At 37.6% G+C, this 24,170-nt stretch overlaps 2 protein-coding genes across 3 annotated transcripts; one reads left to right on the top strand and one right to left on the bottom strand.

Moving 5' to 3' along the window:
• The first annotated feature begins 254 nt into the window (after positions 1-254).
• Positions 255-18,416, top strand: LOC129261039 (multifunctional protein ADE2-like). Of its 2 annotated transcripts, XM_054899081.2 has the most exons (8): positions 255-794; positions 5,623-5,649; positions 9,684-9,872; positions 10,604-10,782; positions 11,422-11,629; positions 14,498-14,667; positions 15,158-15,494; positions 16,502-18,416. In XM_054899081.2, exons 1-8 carry the CDS (start codon positions 788-790, stop codon positions 16,666-16,668), a joined length of 1,284 nt encoding a protein of 427 aa, XP_054755056.1. In that variant the 5' UTR covers positions 255-787; the 3' UTR covers positions 16,669-18,416. The 2 variants fall into 2 exon arrangements, with proteins under 2 accessions (XP_054755056.1, XP_054755057.1); XM_054899082.2 differs by lacking the exon at positions 5,623-5,649 and having other exon boundaries at positions 330-794.
• A 1,983-nt stretch (positions 18,417-20,399) lies between these two features.
• LOC129261205 (golgin subfamily A member 6-like protein 25) lies at positions 20,400-20,903 on the bottom strand. The gene has a single exon (XM_054899264.2). The coding sequence runs from the start codon at positions 20,901-20,903 to the stop codon at positions 20,400-20,402; it is 504 nt and encodes a 167-aa protein (XP_054755239.2).
• Between the last annotated feature and the right edge of the window lie 3,267 nt (positions 20,904-24,170).

The raw sequence follows: 24,170 nt of genomic DNA, 5'->3' as shown, positions 1-24,170 counted from the left end.
CGAAGCTTTGGAGCGGATTTCTTAGTTCTTTTTCTGAATAAGATGAAAATGCTATGCCCTGGAACGGAAATTTGAGTGTAAAAATGGGGGTCCCCTCCTCGCGAAGAAGAAAATGCTATGCTTCGGAGCGGCTTTCTTAGTTCTTTTTCTTAATAAGATGAAAATGCTATGCCCTGGAACGGAAATTTGAGTGTAAAAATGGGGGTCCCCTCCGCGGCACATACCCACTATGCATTATATACTGAGTGCCCCCCCCCCCGGGATAAAGCTAGGGCTTGAGGTGGGATACGCGCCTAGAACTCAACTTATAAGTTGTTAATTCTCTAGAAGGAATTATTAATTTTTAACATAATCTGAGGCAGTGGGTCGTTACGTCAGCAGCAAGAGTGGCAGATAGAAGCGAGGAGGATAAAATTATATTAGTGGCAAGGATGAGGGGATGATGTATCATATATCGCTTTTGCAGTCTTCCATGTCACACACAATAAACTGTTGGTGTCCCAAACAACAAAGCCTGTGTTTTAGACTACTATTCTTTCTTGATCACCTGACACTTCGTGGCGCGCGCAATATGCACGTGCTCATGTTACGTACGTACACGTGCAAATTTGAATCCATCATCCGAGCTGCAGGCTAGCTAGGTACTGTACTATATGGGCAGAGCTCAGAGCGAGTATAGTCTATTGTCCTTCGACGACGCAGCTGCTTTGAGTGAAATCACACTCGGCCTAGAATTCCTTGATTCAACGAAATCTTGACAGACTTATTAGCAAGAATATCTTTGATTATGGCAGGTAATTATCAGCTACAGTTGAACATTAGTACAGCTGGCAGCCGTCAGTTTCGAGGAGTTTTTTAATTTTTATTTTAAGTTAACAATATTCAATAACATTTCAAATTCAATTTTTTTTATAAATATAATTTCTCCTCGAGAGAGCATTGCCATTGGAGAGTGGAGCCAACGGAGTTCAGCGGAACAACCAATAAAACACTGAGACCGAAGCTTTTGGTCTATGAGAAATTGAGAGTGAGAGGTTAATGTGTGAAATTTTAAAATTGCCAAAAAAAATGTATCAACTAACTATCAAGTATCATGTGATTTAGACAGCTGGCAGCCGTCTGTTTCGAGGAGTTTTTTAACATTTTTTTGTTTTTTAAATTTCTCCTCATACACAGACGGCTCGCTAGCGTGCAGCCACCATTAGGGGACTTGCAATGCAAAATCCCCCCGTCGGGGCTATTCAATTTTTGTCTTTAATGCCTGGATTAAAATTTTGAAAATTAACGCGACCAAAATGCAAATTAATATTTCCTCTTGGCATTAATTGCCAAAATACGGAGAAAAATCAAGTTAAAAGGAACAAAAACAGTGACTTACCTCGGCTGTCGCGCAAATTCACTTCCCCGTTTTATCCGATCTTAAGTACATAAACATATTGCCATTGAGTCCCCTGTACAGATCGCGCTAGAACTTCGGTCTCTGTATTTGGTGAGTGAAGCCAACGGAGTTCAGCTGAACAACCAACATAACAGAGACCGAAGCTTTTGGTCTACATGTGATTGTGAATAGACTAACCAAAATGAGTAACGTGCATATATATACATTGAGATAGACCAGGGAAGTGTTATTATATTTATAGAAGGAAATGAAACTCAAAAAGTTCCCTTTGTAGCATGCGCGGAGCCGTTGTTATTCTCCATAATTGGCTTAATCCCACTCTATCAGGCAAGCTCGTAAAATGATCCCCTCCGGTCGTAGCCAGGCGGCTTCTAGAGAGTAAAAATCATTTACTAACGTAAGGTTACTCTCAATCTCATACGAAGCCAGGGCTTCTCTCTCATTGACATAGACCCACACAAAGAAAGCCAAAACCTGAAACTTTCACCCCTGAGATTTCTACTTTCCTTCCTAAAGATCTAGACCTAAATCATGTATGATGTACATGGGATAAAACTTCATTTCCGACATTTCTACGCTCTCGTTGTTATTTTTGAAGAAGAATTCATCAAAAAAAATGAGAAAAATATCATGAATAGACGGAAGAGACTTGCCCGATGTTTACGCCGCCATCTTATTTTCTATTGTTCTTCGCCAACGTTACCCGACGCACGCGTCTGTAACGTTGGCGAAGTGAGAAAGATCAGAAAGATTTTTTATTCCTCTTCAATTACATATAGATTAGCAGGTCATACAATGAAATCTATATATCATATATACTAACCCAGGGAGCTCCCGCCCGCGCAGCGGGCGGGAGCCCAGGGGCTTACCGTGTATTTGACCATACTCACGGGACTAATGTGATTTATGGTCTAAATATTTCTCCAAATGAATTGTGAAAATAGAAATTATGCACTTACCACGAGTATATGGATGAAGGTCTAACGAGTGGCAGTTTCCTAACATCTGGGCACAGACTGGAACCTCAAAAAAACGAAAAGTTCTCTCCTTCTACCCCCGTTTTGATCGGCCATTTTGTTACAATTCCCTGCACGGGCGGGAGCTCCCTGGGTTAATCATATACAAAAATGTAAACAAATAGATAACAAACCTTGTTACTCCGGTATACGAAGGGTGAATTTGATGAATGAGATATCGGCTGAATCGTTGGAATACACTGGGTGCGAATGTGATAACTACGCATGTCTCCAGCAATCAACAGCGTAGTGCGCAGCCAAAACATGTACATATAACTTTTCACTCTGAACTCAGCTATTCAGAAATCATGTAAATGACGTCATGTTATCGGCTCCGAGGTAGTGAGATCAAAAGACGAAGTCGTTTGGCTAGGAGAGCGGAGATTAGGAGCGAGGCAGGGAAAGCGATAAAAGTAAGCCTTGGTTGCGTAGTCATTGCGGCCTGCGGGGGTAATTTGGGGGCTGGTGAGAGACTTATCAGCAGTTATCAGCAGGGTGTCCCCTCTCAATTTCACTTCGAATTTGCCTAAAGGGGGCAATAAAATCTTACTTTTTGAGTTTCATTTCCTTCTATAACACTTCCCTGGATAGACTATCTGATACCGCTAACTGTTTTGTAGAGGGTGTACTTCGTCCAATCGCTGTGATTACGCGGAGACTTGATCTTGGCCGCCATTACTCGATAGGTCTTTGCAGCGCGTATGGGGCATGTACAAGGGTGAGTACAGAACCGGAACAAAGTGATGACATATATGAGCGCGCGCAAAAGCAAATGGAACAGCAAAATTGTATTTAGAAATTAGAGCCTAATGCACTGATTGAAGTTAAAAAAACCTGAGCATAAAAGGCCTTATCTATAGAGCATTATACGGCGCTAATGCAGTTTCGCACCGGCCGATTACCAGCATACCTCATCACCAATACTTGTTCCCAAATGTCATGACAAGTCTCTCAGTCACATTTCGAGGTCAATATACCCACCTCTTTTCCAAATATCGGGAACGGCTGTATTTCAGCATTGATCTCGATGTCGTTGTTCGAATCCTCAGACATCACTTCGCGGATCGCTTGGATTCGCTGTGCGCCGTAATGTTGATATGGACTGAAGTTAGCAACCAAATCATGCGAACATGTGGCGAACAAACTGCCAGCATGCTGCAGGCGAATCTTTTGGTCGCATAACTTCAGTCCATATCAACATCACGGCGAATCCAAGCGATCCGCGAAGTGATGTCTGAGGAATCGAACAACGACATTGAGATCAAAGCTGAAATACAGCCATTCCCGATCGCGATATTTGGAAAAGAGGTGGGTATATTGACCTCGAAATGTGACTGAGAGACATGTCATGACATTTGGGAACAAGTATTGGTGATGAGGTATGCTGGTAATTGGCCTTTACGAAAGTGCATTAGCGCCGCATTATACCATATTAAGTACAACTAGATCCACTCAAGCTCAGGGTACCGATAACCCAGGGAGCTCCGGCCTGCGAAGCGGGCAGGAGCCCAGGACTCGTCTGTGTAATATTGGTCAGCGGATACTCTCCAAAATGGGGTCGCAATATTGATAGCACCCCAAATAAAAGGGGGAAAAATGAATTATGCACTTACCTCGATTATATGGATAAAGGTCTATCGTGACACAGAATCCTGACATTGAGGCACAAACTAGACCTTCAAAAAAAGGAAAAGTTCTGTCTCGTTCGTTCTTCTTTCAAAATTGAAAACAAAATGTCTGATCGATTCCGAGAACAAACGTGACATGGAGGTCTAACTTTTCCTTTTTTGGAGGGTTCAGTTTGTGCCTCGATGTCCAGTAGAGGCGCAAGACCAAAATGTGGAGACTCTCTTCAATATGGGAGATAATCTCCCATATTAGAGACTTGCTTTGCAAAAGAACAAAAGAAACAACACGAACAAAAGCGTAATTTTTTCCACCCAAAATTTTGTCTCACTGAGTTCAGAAGCCCATTTGTTTTGTGTGTGGATGACAACAAAAATCCTTATTAAAACAAAAGTAGACGGTGGTGAAAAGGGGTAATTTTTCATGAGGAATCTGCTTATAACATTTTCATTTGCTGCCAAGGTAATCCTTTTGAAGCAAATGTAAACAAAGGAAATTGGTCTCCCAAACTGGAGACAGTCTCTGAAATTGGATACCCAATTTTTTTTTACAAAAGTCTGATAATGGAAATAATCTCTCTCATAGGAGACAGTCTCCCATATTGGCCGTGCGCCTCTGAAATGATTACTGGCACATGATATTCTTGTACAAATTGATGCGAGTCAATGTCCGGCTTTCAAATTCAGGTTGCAGGCAAGAGATGGGAGTTAGAAGTTCTCAATTTCTTGTTTGATATCACACCGCTATGTGGTCTACTATTATGCTTTTCATACTGCACTTTTTGTCCTAAATTGGTGGGGCTAAGGGGGGGGGTCTTAGCCCCACCAATTTCCCGGGGTTAAGCTTAGCCCACTTCGTTTTCACACTACGTTTTAGCAAAGTGGGCTAGCACGGTAAATAGTACGGTACTATCTGGCCCTGCAAAAAAGCAGGGTTAGCCGGCTTATTGTGGTGCTAGCACCACAATTGCGGTGCTAAGAGATGCAGTGTGAAACGAAACAGGGCTAAGCATTAGCCAATCACAGAAGTCGAAATTGCACGTTAATCGCGCTCTGTATGGTAAAATCATCAATATTTATGAGCTGTGTGATTGCCCATGTTAAGGTGTTAACCCCGGCTAAGCAAATAGTACGGGGTTAAGAAAGACAGTGTGAATCGAAAAAAAGATAGTATGGGGTTAAGGATAGTCCGGGGTTAAGGATAGTATGGGGTTAAGGAAATGCAGTGTGAAAAGCATATATCAGTTTGGTCTGGTTGCTTATTGGTCATATTACACTTGTTTTAATACCCACTTTGAGCAATCACTTCTCAAATGCCAAACTCAAAGTAGGATTAGACCATGTGGGACGAGACCAAATGGAAAGTAGATGATCTTGTTCATCCTTTCAATTACATATCATCAGATCATTTATTTTGTATCAATTGCAACTCTAAAAATCACACGTAACTTGATTTTCAACCAATCAACAGCGCGCATTTTTGACTTGCGATTGATTTTTTGACTTGCGTTTAAACGCAACTCTTTCTGCAACAGGCCCCTGATCATTTATTTTGTATTTTATTTTGCATGTGTTCTTTCAGAACAACCTCCATCAAAGAGAATGAAAGGTAGGCATGTAATATTAGCATGGACTTTTTTTTTTGCTTGATGTGCAATCTGGGTTAATGCTCTCGTTTTGCTGATGCCTAACCTACCCAGGGTTGGGGTTGTGGCTACTAACAAAGAGTAAACAAGCTTTCAGAAGTTGATAATGCACTGACACCTGACTTCTTCCCCTCCCATAAAGAAGTGTTGTTTTTGTCTCCCATCTTCACTAATGAGTGCTTGTACATGTAGATTGAATAATTCTAAATTATATTCTTTTGAACTCTTTCCCCCCGTGCAACTTATGTTCTTTAGTATAACCCTTGAGATTGCTGTTTGCCCCCCCACACACATGCACATACTGTAGATTAGTAAAACTAACATGATTAGGCGCAAAAAAAACCCCACACTTAAGCAGTACAAGATAAAACCATGCAGTGGCTTTAAAACACTCCTAGGAGATTAGAAATAAAAACATATTTGACCAACAAATTAAGGCAAATAGGCGTACCTACTTAACAAAGAAAAAATACAATTTGTCTGTAATACTAAGTGAATCCAAACTTGTATAAAATGTATCCCATTGAGTTTTTCACAGCTAGTTATAAACCTTGATTATAATCGCTAGAGGGTATTCATTTGTCTCGCAATCTACTATGGTCAACAAGGAAATTCGTAATCACTCTCGCAAAGAGTGTTCACTAGCTTTCTAGGAAATTTGTGATCACTCTCGCAAAAAGTGTTCACTAGCTTACAAGTTCACAAGCTTTCGAGTGCCGCTGCAACTCTTTATCAAGTGACGAAAATTATCTGATAACGTAGTCTATTTATACCAATCCCCAGGACCGTACGCACGAACGCGGAAACAATAGGTGGGCACTGATCCGTTGTGTGATTGGTCGGGCATTTCACCAATCAGTGCGTCGATGTACGGTGCGGCCGGTGATCCGTATATGCAAATAAGCCTGAGGTATATATGCAAACACGCCGTGTGTAGGCAATATGCAAATAAGACAAAATTGGCGGGCTCGCTAGTTTCCCGTGGGTGGGGGTTGACTAGCTGAGCGGTCCCTCGCTCGGGGCCGGGAACGATCGGGTCGGCGTGCACTGCCAGGTAAGGGGGTATTGTGCTGTCGGATGGTTCGCATCCAGAAATCGGGGATGTCGATCCCGCTGTCTCTGTTGAAGTTGTTAGGACAACACGTATACTAATAGCCTCCTTAATCCTGCGTGTATACCAATGTCTCTCTTTGGCAACGCAATGTACACCCTCCCAATCTGGGTGGTGTTGCTTCTCCCAAACATGTTCTGCCACCGCGGATGTGTCGGTTCGCTGTAACCGAACATCGCGCTTGTGTTCAGAAATGCGTTCAACTATCGGTCGGGCTGTTTCACCGATCACGTCTGTGATCAGGGATGGGGTCTTTGGGGTGTACAAGCTGTTTGTGTAGGGTGGTGTCCGAGCGGAAAACCGTTCGGATACCGTGACCTTCTAATCAGTGTTTGAGTTGTGGTGAAAGACCATCTATGTATGGCAAGACTGTGCAAGTCTTGAAAACCTTGAACGCATTTCTGAACACAAGCGCGATGTTCGGTTACAGCGAACCGACACATACGCTGTGGCAGAACATGCTTGGGAGAAGCAACACCTCCCAGATTGGGAGGGTGTACATTGCGTTGCCAAAGAGAGACATTGGTATACACGCAGGATTAAGGAGGCTATTAATATACGTCTTTGTCCTAACAACTTCAACAGAGACTGCGGGATCGACAATTTCTGGATGCGAACCATCCGACAGCACAATACCCCCTTACCTGGGAAACTAGCGAGCCCGCCAATTTTGTCTTATTTGCATATTGCCTACTCGCGGCGTGTTTGCATATACCTCAGGCTTATTTGCATATACGGATCACCGGCCGCACCGTACATCGACGCACTGATTGGTGAAATGCCCGACCAATCACACAACGGATCAGTGCCCACCTATTGTTCCCGCGTTAGTGCGTACGGTCCTGGGGTGTGGTATAAATAGACTACGTTATCAGATAATTTTCGTCACTTGATAAAGAGTTGCAGCGGCACTCGAAAGCTCGTGAACTTGTAAGCTAGTGAACACTTTTTGCGAGAGTGATCACGAATTTCCTTGTTGACCATAGTAGATTGCGAGACAAATGAATACCCTCTAGCGATTATTTCAGTCCGCAATAATGAACCTATTTAGTAACCTTGATTATGTTACAAAGATTTTCAATTCAATTCAATTCATTTTCCTCAGTATAAAAACAATATAAATATTACAAACGAAATAAATCAGACATAGACATAAATAAAGTATTATACTGAAAGGGTAGCAGCCAAAAAGAGGTTAACCTTATGTACGGCGGACCCAATTATGAAGTGAGTATTCAATATTTTCTATCATTCAGCTGAGCCAAATTAAGCAATTAAAAAGAGATATTCAAAATTTAATTTCTGCATGTCATTCATTCGTTAGAACTAAAAAGAGATGGTGGTATGTTGCTTTATCATATAGATGATCACTTGCATACAAAATAACATAATTTGTTAATCATTAAAAAAAAAAAGTTTAAAAAAAACACATTTGTTGATATTTTATGTCCTGTTAACAGTTGATCAGTTCTTGCAGTGGTGCATCATGATGTGAAATTTGGAGTGTCTCTACTTCTCTCTAGACTCATTTATTCTCTCGTAACATTAGTTTTCTGATATTAATAGCATGCTGCAAAATGTCGTGTACAGTTTTTAGGAATAGAATAATTAGAATTATCACCAAACTTTTGTAATAAGGCTGTATATGGTCCCAAAATAAGAGTCGACATTTACGTCGATTCACAGCTTTTTCTCCAAATTTCAGATTAAAAAATCCAAGTATCAAAGAGATAGTTGACACGGTACATACATGTATGACACAGCACTGGAAAACTGATTTGGGTATCAATGCTCCTGTTACACGGAGTTGTGAAAGTGTTCTCTTTAATTTGAATGAAAGAAGGTAAAATAACTCCAAGACAGAATAAACTCTATTATTTCATCAGCATTAAACTGAACATGATGGTTGTTTCAATATTAATGAGTCTACAAAATGTGGCTTAACAACAAGATAATTACTTTCACATGGTCTGTATATAATATACAGGGAGCCAAAATTTTCATTTTGTAATGGACCTCTATGTGAATGACTGAGATATGTTTAATGCTCCCTTTATTTCTCAGGACCTGGCTTGTACATCTATTTACATGTACTTCTGGTATTTTGAAGGAAACGATATGTATTTTCACCTGATCAAATTACATGCTGTCTTGTTTTTGATTAAGTGCCGATTAATATAATAATAATATTTTACATGTTCTCTGTCCATTACAAGGAATGAGACTGAATTATTTTATAAGACTATGCATGAATCACCCATCATTTCATTACACCCTGATGTTCAGTATTCTACAGTCTTAAAGCTACATGTAAATGACAGTAGTTGCAGTAAAACACTGATTTCGTGAGAAAGTCTGTAAAACCAAGGTTAAGTATGACTATATCATCGTGGATCTAGATCTGGTACAGTTACATAAACTGAACTTTGTGAAATCATAAAATCTAAGCTGAAATACGATCACACTGAAGATCGCCAACACAGATAGGCACACGTGGGACAGTGTATTATTATTGCTGGAATAAAGACCCGACGGAAGTGACTGAATCCGCGCTTATTTTGCTTATTTCTCAGCAATTACACAATTTCTTCTAGAATCCTTTGGCACATATTTTTTATTCATACAAACAGACACTTTGGTGGTCATTATATTAGATTCTGTAAAAAGTCATTTTGAGATCGTTACCAGAACTGGAATTTACCTTTAATCATCCTCCCCGTGTTTTAGCCGATCATCTGCATGAACCTTATCTTACTATTTCAGTTATACGGTAGTAGTCTCTGTCAAGAAAGGCGCCAACTTTAACTTGAATGAATGGTAGCATTACAGATCTAGCTGTAACACAATGCATTATTATTACTTTTTGTTTCTTATTTCACTTAACAGCCACACCAGGAAAGCAGCTGAATGAAGGCAAGACAAAGATCATCTATGAGCTGCCAAACTATGAAGTTCTTCTTCAATCTAAAGACAGGATTTCTGCCCACAATGCACAGCGTGTTAATGATCTGGCGGGAAAGGCCGCAATCTCAAATGCCACCGCTGCAAAAGTGTTTGAATTCCTCAACTTGATTGGTGAGTTTTATGGTGCAGTGTATCTGGAATGTTACTTGATCTGGCAAGGTCAAGGTCTGTTGAATATTGTAAGTTTTGTTGCGGGTTTTTAAGTGGCTAGATTTTTAAAAACTTCTGTATTTTACATATTTTTGTACAAAGTATCAACACTTTTCTCAAAACTTGAAATGGAAAACATTCTTGCATGTGTATGTATTTGTAAAAGTGACAACTTGGTTCATGTTATCTCACTCCATAGTGAGCTTGTTCATATTGTCTTAATGCTATCAGCAACGGTTTGGAGCACCCTGGTACTTTGTAGCAAAAGTTAAATTACAGATTTCCTTGTTAATGAAAAAAAAAGGGAATGGAGATATAATTTTCCAAATCTGGATATTTAGATCATTAGGAGCAGAGAAATAGTTTCCTCACCAAAGCTGATAAACTAATATGCTGTCTTCATTCCATTTAGAGCCAATATCAAAAAAGAAATGATTAAAGACAATATAACCTAATTTTCTTTAATTAAGATGTTTTATAGATGGAATGAAATGAATTCATTTATTACATTATGATATCTCTAGGGAAATGGGTAGTTAATGTTTGGAGTACGAGTTGGCATAAGAGTCTTTAATACATTGGGAGAAAATTTGAAAATCCCTTAAATTTACAAATAACTTTTAAGAAAGCCAAAAGGATTTGACAAATTATTTAAAAAGCTTTCAAACATAGTTGCACTATTATTTCTTCAGGTATCAAGACCCACTTCATGAGGCAGGAGTCTGAGACAGCATTTGTTGGTCGTCGATGTGAAATGATTCCAATTGAATGGGTTACAAGGCGTGTGGCTACTGGTTCCTTCCTCAAACGCAACCCGGGGGTTAATGAGGGGTACCGTTTTGCACCCCCTAAGCTAGAGTATTTCTATAAGGTAGGTTGATCACCTAAACTTTGAATGGTGCTTTAAGGAGAAGATTGTGGAAATACTGTAGAAATATTGCCAATAGGCACCAATTTTTTCTGGACATATCAATGGCTTCCCACAAAAAGGGACGTAGAGGAAATTTTTTCCGATATGCTGATATTTTGAGTTTTACTAGAATAACTTTGCATCATTGGATAATTTACGATTTTCTCTTTATATATGAAATTTGAAAAAATAATCATAAATCTTACCCCTAAGTCCCTTCTTGCAGGAAGCCAGTAATATTCCCTTGAAGCTTTTTGTGCAGTCTGAACGTATCCCAGCCAATTATACAGTATTTGATCCCTCCTAATGTATGTCTATAAAGAAACAAAAAACATTAAGTATCACCCAAAAGAGAATGTAAATTCTATTTCACAATAATTTTATTTTACGAAATTTGATTGATAAAATATGAATAATGACATTTGACATTTTAATTTCTGTATATTTTCAACAACTGTTCAGTGAAATTTAAGTGTCGAGGTGACTCTTCGTATATTGCTAGCATTTTATTGTATAAGTTTTTGCATGCTCAAACAGGCAAAAAGCCATAGAGTACTGGGGGAAAAAATAAATATTACTCTTGCATGTTTTCTCATATAGGATGATGCTGCTGGTGATCCAGAGTGGTCGTATGCACAGCTGATTGAAGCTAAGATGACCCATGGAGGTCGTCTTATTGGAGCTCATGAGGTTGATATCATGGGTCGTATGACAGTCGCAATCTTTGAAGTCTTAGAGAAGGCCTGGGCAGCACTGGACTGTACTCTCATCGATATGAAAATAGAGTTTGGCGTAGATGCAGAGACAGGCAAGTACAATGTACTCCATGTGAAAATACATGTATGTTATTTAAAGGGTACTGTAAAATTTGGAACTCTGATTTCTAGTTCGATGCTGTGGGTGGTTGATTACGAGTGCTGGTTTCATACAAACCATACAAATTTGCTGAATTCTATTTATCAAATTTGATTCATTTTTCTATCATAAAGCTCTTATCCCATTTGAAAACAAATCTTTGAAATTGATTCTGTAGTATGATATTTACCAGTGAAGATGCTTATTGTATGAACATATGTTACAAAATCTGTCCACAAGCCCAGCAGCATTGTTATAAATGTCGGGTTAGTCATAGAGTGTATGTTATGGGCTTTGATAAATCAGTTTCATGAAGGATTTATAAACATAAAATGTATAAAAAGATATTAAAAAGAGAATTCCATGTATTGTCTGACGTATTGGTTATTATAGGATTTCCAGGTCAAATGTTCGCCGTGTCAGAGCAAGTGTCCGATTAGGTAATTCAAATGTCAATAGGGAATTCAAATGTCCCATTAGCCAGAATTGTATCCCAATGAATAGATGAAGAAAATGTCCTTAGAGAAATCAAATGTCCGCACAATAGAATTTATTTTCAATAGGTAATTCAAATGTCCATTTGCTAATGATGCTGAAAAGAGAGAAATTTTCTTATAATGTGTGACGAATGTACACATTCAGTATCAAAATTCTGTTCAGTAGTAAAGATTATTCAAACAATAGGGTAAAACCAATTACAATTTGGTTTATTGAAATAAAAAGGGGAAAAAATACTTGAACATTTATTGAAAGTTTAACAGTAACAAACATGCTTCATACCGAGAGTGTAACATAAATAACACATTTATTTTAAGTAAAATGCGTTGAAATTGATTGTTATGTCTAAATATTTGTTCTCATCGAACAGTGACAATGTAGGCATCACTCTGCTAGTCTTCCATATAGGGTCCAAAACAAGGTAATTAACCAATGATGAAAAAGATATGAAAAAAATGATTAATCATTAAAAGATGACGGAACTATTGTTTGAATTAATCAAGGAATAATCTTGAAGTACTTTTAATAAATCAAGGTTAGTTGCATAATGATGGTTTTTTTTAAGTACAAGAATTCGAAATACTGCCCTGCCTGAGTGAACCTATCAAAATGATTACTTCTTATCGAGCTAGATACACCCTACCCACCCCGTCTAATTAAATCGACTTAAAGTAATTAAAATCAATCCCAGCATTGAAAATTATATCGTCTAAGACGTTTATCTGAATTACCAAAATATAATTAAGTGGATTTCTGACAGCATTGCACGTTATGCCTCAGGTAATGCAAATGAGTGGATAAAATGTAACCGTTATGAATTAACATGTATTTTCATGAAGAGATGGTTTAGCATACGGCACACCAAAAAAGGTTGTAGATGTATTCATGATAAAAAATACAGACATATAAATAGAAATAATTTTCATTTGTGCCTGCAAGAAGATAAATTACATGTTTGGGATGGGTGAGAGACTGAGGAAATTTATCTATATATAAACTCATACTTCAGAAGAATTAAACAATAATTATTTTTATGACTTAAATATGTTTCATAACTGTAAGGAACAAACATTTTTACAAATAATGAGTTTTTCATATGAATTATGAAATTAAATGCCATGTTTAGATTTATATATTCTGGGTTTGAGTAAAAAATATTGTAAATAATATCCGTAGTTTGTCCGTAGATCATGTTGTGTGGCGTTTGATATGTAGTGGAAGGAATATAATAATTTGGTAAATAAACAACAGAATGTGTAAGAAACATAACATTTTACACCCATAGAGACTATTGAAATCACTATATGACATTTGTTTGTTTGCCTATAACAAATGAGTAGAGAAGGAAAAGTTGAAAAGGTGGAATGAATGGAAGGAAGAGAAAAGAGCCTGATTCAAAAAGGCGCTCCATCTCCACCAAGACGTAAACGGCTTCAAAACAGGGACGGGGTAGAATGAAAAGGGAAGATATATATGAATGTGTACAAAAATAAATGAATAAGATGAATACAACATACAGGGCCAAGACCCCCCCCCCAAAAAAAAAAAAAAAAAAAAAAAGAATAGACAAAAAAATGACTAAATAAATAAATAAAATAAGGATAAAAATCAAGGAGGTCAGCAAATTTGTGAAATGAGGGGGGGGGGGGGAATCCCTTGCCTGACAAATGGATAGATTAAGCAGGAAGGGTCAGGGAAAGCTGAATGACAGAAAATGAAAAAGCGAAAGATGAAAAAATGAAGTTATCATGTTCAAGTAAACAATTCAAACCCTGGACAATTGAGATCCCTATACGACATTTGTTTTCCCAAGTGGGATATTACACTCTCTAATCGGACATTTAGTTCCCTATGTGACTTTTGGTTTCCCTAATCGGATATTTGATATAGCTATATGGACACTTTGAACCTTATGTGGACATTTGAACTCCCTAATCGGATATTTGATTTAGCTATATGGACACTTTGAACCTACATGGACATTTGAAATCCCTAATCAGACATCCATATTCTTATGCAGACATTTGTTCATGTACACGGACATTTGAAATACCTATATGGACGATTGGTTCCAATCTGCGGACATTTGACCTGGAAAACCTATATTTTAATGATAGACATTTTAGCTTACACTGAAATCTGTGGAAAAAATGAACAGAGAAGTATTGACACTGATATTGGAAAATAAAACAGTGACCACCTCAAGAACGTCTTCCCATCTTGCCTAATGTGACAAATAGTTGAAGCTGCAATAAAATACTTTCAACAGAAAAAAAATTAAATTGGCAAATATTCAATAATTTTCTGATTTTTTTTCATCCAGGTGAGATCTTACTTGCTGACATCATTGACAGTGATTCATGGCGTCTATGGCCGGCTGGAGATAAACGACTGATGGTGGACAAACAGGTTTACCGTGATCTGAAAGAGGTCACCGACGACGCACTCCAGCAGGTCAAGAGGAACTTTGAATGGGTCTCAAAGAAACTCAATGTAAGTATTCATCGTTGGGCGCGTAGCTTAGTATAAAATTTTTGTGATTGATCATAATGTTGATTTTTCATGATTGAGCATTCAATGTAATCAATATTTTATTGTAGAAATGGGCCCATGATAAATCGCTAAGCTTTATGTTTTAGGATCCAAAAAATAAGGTAAACAGGCAATTTGTCTTGAACTTAGTATTTTATTGTCATATGAATGTTTCTTTTTTTTTGTGTGAATAATTATTCAACTTGTTGTTTTCAAAGGGAGCACTGCTGCTACATTACATTGCGTAATGCAGACAAGACTTCCAGAGGTGTTCCACTTATGATTTCACAACTCTTGACTTTCCTCATCTATGCCAGAAATAATATGACGATATATCAGTTATCCTTGATTTTAAAGATTTTTTCTTAATGATTGCATGGTATGAATGACATCATGAATGTGGATTTGATTTCGTAAGACTCAAACCATCTCTTTGTTTTTCATCTATCAGGACTTCATTCCTAACCCTAAGGCCCAGGTTGTGGTCATGATGGGATCAGCCAGTGACCTACCTCATGGAGAGAAGATCAAGAATGAATGCACTTCCTTTGGCATTCATTGTGACCTCCGTGTGACCTCAGCACACAAGGGCACAGAGGAGACCCTCAACATCCTCAAGTACTACGAATCCCTTGGTATCCCTGCTGTATTCATCGCTGTGGCCGGAAGGAGTAACGGCTTGGGACCGGTTCTATCAGGGAATGCCACCTTCCCTGTCATCAACTGTCCACCTGTGAAGGCTGACTGGGGGGCACAGGACATCTGGTCATCTCTTCGCTTGCCATCAGGTAAGGGTGTTCTTGCCAGAAACAGTAAAGAACAGTACATTTTGAATGTAGATTGGTGTTAGAACACTATCTGACTGGGTGGAGCAAAATCATTCTCCTTTTGGCAGAAATTATGATTTTCTTCCCTTTTGGTTTTTGTGGATAGGGGCGTATAAGTATTTCAATTCTGCACTTTTTTCCAAAAATATATATATATGTTGGAGACAAGTCTTGGTGTCCAGTTTTGTTTTGTTTATAGATGGTTAGAAATAATCCATTCAATGTAATGTTAAATGATTGTGATAACAAGAATTAATCCATAGTTTGAAGCAAATTCTATTCTAACTTAGACTCTGTGTGCTTTTGGACAAATTGTGAAGAAATTTTTGTTCTGTAATTTTAAGAGACTGTATTTTTAAAGAGACTGTACTCACCTTTCTCTCTGTCCATCATTTTAATCACAATGCATTCCACCATCTCCTCTCACTCCTCCCATTCTCTCCTATTCCCTTATTGGCTAGTTCCCTTCTGTTTCTCCCTCCTAATCCTGTTTAAAGTCCTCTTTCACCTCCTCATTTTCTGTTGTCTCCTTCCTCTTACCCTCTTCCTATTCTCATTCTACAATCTCCTTTCCTTTCCAGCCTCTGTAACTCCCCTCTCTTGCCTCATATCCCTTATTGTTATGTCCTGCTGCCCCTCCCTCCTCCTTTTTACTCTTACATTTACCCCTGTATTGTGTGTTTCCTTCCTCCTAATCATGTCCCTCCTACCTCTCTCATCCTCACTACCCTCTTCCTTTTCTATTTCCTCTTTCTTCCCATTCCTATTCCCTAATTCCTCTTCCTCCTCCATCTTCCCATTCCACTTCCTCCTGCACCTTTCTTCATTCTATGTTCTTCTCCTGCTCCCTTTCCTGTTTCTCCTCTCTCTTTCCCATCAAGAACTTTAGAATAATAAAGTTTAGCTTTCCCTATTTTGTGTACATGAAGATCACACAACCATTCTCTCCTATCCATTATCCCATCCAGGACTTGGCTGTACTACCACCCTGTCACCAGAGGGTGCAGCTTGGCAGGCTGCACAAATCCTGGGTATGACCAATCATGTCGTTTGGGGACGTATCCGTGCTCGTCAACTTAATACGTGGATCGGACTAAAGGAATCAGACAAGAAACTCCAAGATTCTCTTGCGTAAAATTGTTTCTATTTTGTTTGTTTCATATGAAGTACTATTTTCTCTTAAAATCAAGGAATAAGTAAAAATGTTTATTTTTATTGCACATTGCAGCTTTCCAAGAGTTGATAATTATAAGTACTACAGAAATCTCTTTGCACAGGGCACTTGCCCATTCATATTCATCCATGTGATTGATTATCAGATCTCTTCTTTGTTATAATTGTTTTTAAAAGCCAGGAGGCTTTTTTTTATGCACTCTTTCCATATTTTGTTTAATGCACAATCATTTCATTGTTTATGTCCTAAAATAGGATCAATTTGTGGATATATCTTCAACCAATTCAACTGCCACAGAGATTTATAATCTCTTCACCTTTGCAATCAAGTCTTGCATTATTTCTGATTTGTTATTTAAACCTCGCACTTTGGTAAATGCTATATATCGATCTTGTTATATTTCTAAGATGCTAGCTTTCTTTTTCTCAACATAAGTGATGATTAAAAAATCCATCGCTCGTTTTGGTTCCTGTTGATTGAATTTTACTGTAATTCATGAATTTTCTTTAGAAGAACAATTATTATGAATATATTATGGCATAAACAGCATTGTGGTTTGTACATTAGATTTTGAGGTAAGTTTATTTGCACATATCTTAGGAATATAGTTCATATCCAGCTAGCATTCTAGTCCACAAAAAGAAAGAGCCTATGGATATCTATATGTACATGTAATCATTTCCCCACTCAGTATTCTCTTTTATGTAATCTCAAACTAAAAATGATTTTTAAGTCCTTTTAACACATTACAAGAATACAATTGAATAATAATTTTTATTGAATGTATCCAATGGAATAGATTTTGCTATTAAAAGCTATTTTGATGGATTCAATTAATTCTGGTATATTTTTTCACAAATTTTCCATTTTGCAGATAACATTTAGACTATTTGGCAACTATTTGGTACTATTCTCTTTATTATGCTTTATGTGTGTGCTTTATGTCTGGATGGGCAGGATGATACATGTATACTGAACTATTGTTTTCAATTTTGTATTTGGCCTATTGAATTGGTCTGGTAAAAAAATCTTATTGTTGTACTGATGTAGAAAGAAATTTCTACTGTGGTTTTATTGTTCTGAAAATATGCAAATATACCAGTAAAAAAAGCTTCTGGTTTTGTATTTTGAAACCACAATCGAGACGAGGCTGAATAAGTGAAGAATTTTTAATACACCTGGAATCTGAAATGATGTATGAACTATTGTATTTCTGACGTCTAGGCATATTAAGCTAGAACAAACTCTGATCTAAACTCTTCATATGCATTCCTTATTAGCATCAGTTTGATACTATTTCTTTTGGTCAGTTTGTTGGGGAACTGGTTTTGATTGTAATATTTTTCATAAAATGGATGTAGCTTACAATTATAAATAAGTTCATATTTACAAGAAGTTTTGTTCAGCAAAGCCCCCTTTCTGTCAGCGATATTTGTATAAAATATGAATTTTGTATACTATCCATTTGTATGTCACATCAAGAATCTTTTAAAAGAGGATCATAACAAGGGACAAAGTCCTTCTTCACCCATTGAATTTACAAATATATGTTTACTGAAATATTCCACAATGAAAGTGTTGCTTTATTCCTGCAATCATGGATACAGAAAGAGTAACGAAAAAATGGTGGAAAATATCTGTGTTTTGTGGGAGATATTTTGTGTAGAACTTTTGTTTATAAAATAAAACCAGTCTGTCTTGAGCACAAATACCATAATTGTGGCATGTCATTTGTAAGTTTGTTTTATATCGGCATCGTTAAAAAAACACAGGGCATGGTGAATTGTAAAAATTGTAAAAAAGTAGGTAAGAAAAATTAAGTGGAATAAACGCAAGTTGGTGTGAGGTTCAATCCCTGTATGTTATTCAGAATGATGGGGAAAAAATCATCCTCTGCAATTCTGCATACCCCCCCCCCTTCCTGGTTTCTAATGGGCATTGTAATGAGAGTAGTAGCAGGTTAAACCTCTAATATTTGTTCACTCATTCTAAGGAAGTCTCTTTTTTTTAATTTTTTTTATTGGTTCTCAGTTGAGAATAATTGGATTTTCATATGCATATTGTGAATTGCGCATATTTTGAAAATGTATGATATATGACAGTTATGTTCACATTCTGTTTAAGGTAATAAATAGGTGAATGGCATACCAGCATAGCCCTAAACCAGTCTTAGCAAAAAGTTTTCCATTAAAGGGGAAGTTCACCCTGGTGCAAAGGTGGTTTTAATAATAGCAGAAAAAAGTAACATAATGGTGAAATCCATCCAAGCTATTAGAGTTATGGATTTATACAGTGCGTCCCACAAAAAAATGAAACCCGTGTTCAGAGATAGATTTCACAATTATTAAATATGCTTTTACTATAAATTTGATTATCATGGCAAGATTAGAATCTCATCTCTTATTTGAAACCAACAGCTTAACCAATCGTTCACGCATGGCAGATAAAAAACAAATATTGAGACATATCAGAAACGATTTGCGCAGAATCTGAATCTACTTATTTCAGGGATCATAGAAAATTAACAAAGAATACAAAAGAAATGCTAATGAGAGGCAACCGTCGAATAAGCACAATCTTCGTATCACGAACCAATCTTGTCAAATTTTTCTGGGCAACCTGGTTTTGACATTGAATTTCAAACTCATCTTACTCATTCATGCATGAAGTGTTTGTCTCATATTAGGTATCAAAATGAAGAGAAATAATTGAATTATATGACTAAGTAAAATAAATATCATAATTCATTTGCATTTGAAGAATAAAGATATGAGAATCCCGGTTTCTTTTTTTTCTGAGACGCATTGTAGAATCATGGTTTTTGGTATGACAGATGCGAGTAGCTCCCCCATTGGTCGTATTACTATGTCTGCATAGACATAGAACTCCACCAGAAAATTTGGCGCGTATAATCAGGAGCAGATCAGGAGAGATCAGAGCGCCATCATATTCAACAACAACATTGATTATGTCAGGCACATCATTTCATACTCACTTCTATAAGAAAATATTTTTAATCATGAACCATTAGAAAAGTAAAATACCACAATTAATGTATTTTGCTAATCCTTATAGTTAAATGAAAAAATACATATTTTTTACAAAGAAATAGTGAAAATAAAATTCAAGAATTAATTATATTACCATAGATATATTCTTCGTCAGAAGAAAAGAATATTAAATGATTCAAAACCAAAGGGATTTTTTGTTTTTATGAAAACAAAAGTTTTAGCTCTTACGTCGCAAATTTCTTGTGCGACATATAACCCCATATAATCCCCGAGAAAATGATTTTGCTGCTTTCAGACTATAAAAATCAATGTTATTCCACTATGATCCTTGGGGGATACACTCTATCTCCAATATTGGAAATGTCATGGCATTTTCAGGTTATATTTTAGCTTTCCATTTTCTCCCATAACGAACCTCCTGTCCATAAAATATTTCTTTTTTGTCAATTCTGGTGATTTGTGGTTTATTCAGTAAATCTCTAGGCCAAACCTACACCATTTTCCTCTCACACTTCAATCACCCCTTCCTTTTCCTTTTTTTAAAATTCTATTTGTATACCTGTCTGTTTTCTCACTCTCCATCTTACCTTATTAAAAACCAGTCAAATTATAACCACCGGAGTCTGGTGACTTATATTTACATTTATTTACATTATTCATGCATGCGATGTTATCTACCTTCTAGCCCAAACAACAAAGTAGTTTTCTACACCATTTCCGCCTCCTATGTCCAACTTTGACTGATGAATCCAGATCTCTGTGAATTTCGTTCACCCATTCCTGCATTTTTAATCCATCCCGATCCTCATCTACCTTCGGATTCCACATTTCCCTTTTTACCTCCCCCATCAACGCCCCTTGATCTACCTCCAGCTTCTCCCATTGTATCCCTCCTTCCTGCTCCACTTGCTGCTCCACTCGCTGCTCCCGTTCAACCTCCTGCTGCTGGAGGTAGTCCTCTTCTACATTCTGCCCTGCGTCCTGATCCTCTTCCTCCATCTGCTTCTCTTCCTTCTCCAATTCTGCTAACTCTTTCTCCTGCTCATAAACTTCAGCCTGAAATTCCACCTCCTCGTGAGCGATATTCTCCTGCTGATTTTGCTGGTCGTCTTCCTTCTCTTTCTCTATATTCTGCTCCTCAATTTCTTCTTGCTGCTGATCCAGCCTATCATCCTCCTCCTGCATATCTTTCTGCTTCTCTTCCTCCTCTTCCTTCTGCTGCTCTTCAATATCTCCCCGCTGCCCCTCAATATTGTATTCCTGTTCCTTCTTTCATTGCCCCTCCTCGGTATCTTCCTGCTCCTTTTGTTGCTCCTTGATGTTATTATCCTGCTCTTCATCACGCTGCACCTCCTCAACATCTTCATGCTCCTCTAATTCCTCATTTTCCTTCTGCTGCTCCTCAATGCTACCGTCATGCTCTTCTTCCTGGTGCTCTTCAATGTCACCCTGCTCCTCTTCCTTTTCCTTCTTCTGCTCGATCCTCAATTCTATCATCCTGCTCCTCTTCCTCCTTTTCCTTCTGCTGCTTCTCAATGCTTTCATCCTGCTCTTCTTCCTCCTTTTCCTTCTGCTGCTCATAAATGCTATCACCTGCTCCTCTTCTCGCTGCCCCTCCCTAGCATTCTCTTCCTGCTGCCCCTCAAAATCATCCTGCTCCTCCTCCTTCACCTGCTCTTCTTCCCTGTGCTCCTCCTCAATATCTTCCTGTTCCTCTTTTTCCTGTTCTTCTTCCTCCTTATTCCCCTGCTCTTTCCTTTTCTCCATGTCTTCTTCCACTGGCCCGAGAATATAATCCAATAGGCCATTGACTGATCTAACCAGCAGGTCACTGAAGAATAAGCCGAAATCAAAGGCCAGTGGGTCTTCCAGTTGTTCTTAATTGGTAAGATAGAATGACCTTATTACCTGCAAGGAAAAAAAAGAGCAATTCATTAAAAAAACCCGAAGCAATAGATAATAAATAAAATCTTAAACAAACTGCATAATGGTTAGCAGACATTTGTCCTGTTGCATGAGAAATGTGTGAATCGTGACGTAAATTTAAAACGAAGTGAAAGTTTTCTGTATTAACTGAATCGGAGGAGCACTTTAACATAAATATGCAAAACAATAAATAGTTGATTTGAAAAAATATTAATTATCGTTTTTATAAAGCAGTTACAGTAATGTCACTCATGGTGTAAATTTGAAAGTCGAAGATTCTAAAGAATAATGTGCAACCCAAAAGCCACAATATCAGAAATGATGACAAACAATAATAACGTCAAGTCAGCATAAACTTGGTAACTATTGCAAGCAATAATGCGCTAAAATCTTCTATTATACGTCACGATAAAAAAAGGACGAGTTGTGCGCATGGAGAAATGGCTCAGTTGTAGAGTGCCAGCCTCGGGATAGGGAGTTCGTGTACGGGTTCCATACCCGGTCGAGTCATAACGGGGGCGGCGAAACGTATTTTTGTTTGGGGGGAGGGCAAAGCCAAAAAAAAGTGGGGGACAGTCTCCCCTAAAAAAAAAAGAGGAAAAAAAATGAAGAAAGAAAAAAAAAAAAAAAAAGAGGAAAGGAAAGGAAAAGGATAAACGATAACAAGGGAAGGCCTACTGAACAGTTGTATTAAGAAAATTTGAAACCTATATAGAATAGCGAAAAATTACAGTTCTACACAAAGTTTAAATTTGTTTCTTATCCGATTTTGTTCAGAAAAATAATTGACAAACAAATTTTTTTTTCGCACCAAAATGAATGAGGTTTATAGATCAAATCTCTCCATTATATAACTCGGGAACTTGTTTATTACCGTTCATATTGCAATGTTATAAGAAATATAACGAATAGTAGTGAAAAGATTGGAAACACAAAAATATTGAAAGAAATAGTTTTGCATCTGAAAATGCGCGCAACTTTCGAAGCTCACTCTTTGCGCTATAGGCTAAGCTCGCATTTCGGTTTATTGCATACAGATTTCAAAGAATATTGGAAAAAATACATGAAATAAATAGATAGGCCTACTTGCGAATTAATAAAATATAATCGAATAAGAACTATCAAAATTATTATAGAGCACGATTAATTATTGCATTTAGGTTTACATTGTACATCATCAGTGATATTTTTTTTTCAATTTTATATAGATCTAAAAGAAAAAAAGAATGGTTGATGCCTGGTCTTATATCTCTAAACAAAAAAAAATCAACGAGGTTAACTTGACAATTTTAGAACTTTGATTTCATATAAATAATTTTTTTCTTACAAAATACCCTCTGAAAATATCAGAATTCTGAAGCTGCCAGGGACTTTGCTCCATGGACCCCATCCAACGCGAGGTTCGCGGTGGATGTGTTGAGTTGTGTTGTAATGTGATATGTTTTTATAATGCGTGGTATGGGGTGTGGTTTTGGTGTGGAGTTTTGTAATGTGTTTATCAGTATGGTATGGTGTGGGTGGCTTTTTGTGTTTTTGTAGTGTGATGTGTTGTGGCGTGGTGTTTGTGATTGCTCGATGTTAGCCTCTTGTCGAGGCCCTGTCGGCTGCTTTCCGAGCGAACATGGCGAAGCAGAGCGCAATAGCGAAGCAGAGCGCCGCGAGAAATAGGGCTTAAGTTAAGTTATTACACATTTATGTTGTTTATAAGAATAGAGCTAAGGAATGACTGTTAGGACATGGGCGTTTTGTCCCCCCCCTCCCCCCCCCCAAAAAAAAACACGACCAAGAAAAAAAAGAGAAAAGGAAAAGGATATAAATTTTACGTGATACGCCATATCGAGCCCCTTCAAAACTGTTGGCTCATTAAGCCACTAGGGCAACCCCTTCAAAGAAACAAACATAAATCAACTCTGAGCGGCCGATCGGGGAATTATGAGTGAAACAAAACTTCGGCCCCTCCCCCCATTGGCGGAAGCTGGATCCGCCTCTGCTCATTGGCGAAAGCTGAGGAACAAGGAACACTATACGAGTACGCAACAACGCATGCATAATTATCATTCGATTTTGGCTATTTCATATAGAGAAAATGAAACAAACATGACGCTGAAAATTTCATAAATATCGGATGTATTAAAATAAAGCAAGTAATGTACATTTTAAAGGTTTAGCTTATTATTCACAACACAGTATGCACAACACACCCAAAGGAGACAGTTGACTATGTCCCTCATTGACTATTTCTTTTTAATTTATTGTTTGAATTATATCTTATAGACTCAGTATAAGGGCCAACTTGACTGAACCATAAAAGAACAATGGCATATTCCACATAATGTTCAGGGAGGAATAAAACGTTGTTTCATTGGACAATGAGGAGAAAATTGAGATATTTCATTCTTCATATAAAATATAATAAAACACAAATGCCCGTATTCTGAACTCGGGTTTAAGCCATTCTTTAACTATTCTGGAAGAACAAATAAGATAGATGTCTTCACCACTAAAGGACTATTGGGAAAAAATCAC

The sequence above is a fragment of the Lytechinus pictus genome, unplaced genomic scaffold, assembly GCF_037042905.1.
Source record: "Lytechinus pictus isolate F3 Inbred unplaced genomic scaffold, Lp3.0 scaffold_19, whole genome shotgun sequence".
Taxonomy (NCBI): domain Eukaryota; kingdom Metazoa; phylum Echinodermata; class Echinoidea; order Temnopleuroida; family Toxopneustidae; genus Lytechinus; species Lytechinus pictus.
The sequence above is the reverse complement of the archived record's forward strand: the minus strand, read 5'-3'. Positions and strand labels throughout refer to the sequence as shown.

Coding starts and splice junctions, on each gene's coding strand:
- LOC129261039 (XM_054899081.2), top strand. Junction 10,783..11,421: donor AGCTAGAGTATTTCTATAAG/GTAGGTTGATCA, acceptor TTTCTCATATAG/GATGATGCTGCTGGTGATCC. Junction 15,495..16,501: donor ATCTCTTCGCTTGCCATCAG/GTAAGGGTGTTC, acceptor TATCCCATCCAG/GACTTGGCTGTACTACCACC.
- LOC129261205 (XM_054899264.2), bottom strand. CDS start 20,903: ATGCAGGAGGAGGATGATAGGCTGGATCAGCAGCAAGAAGAAATTGAG.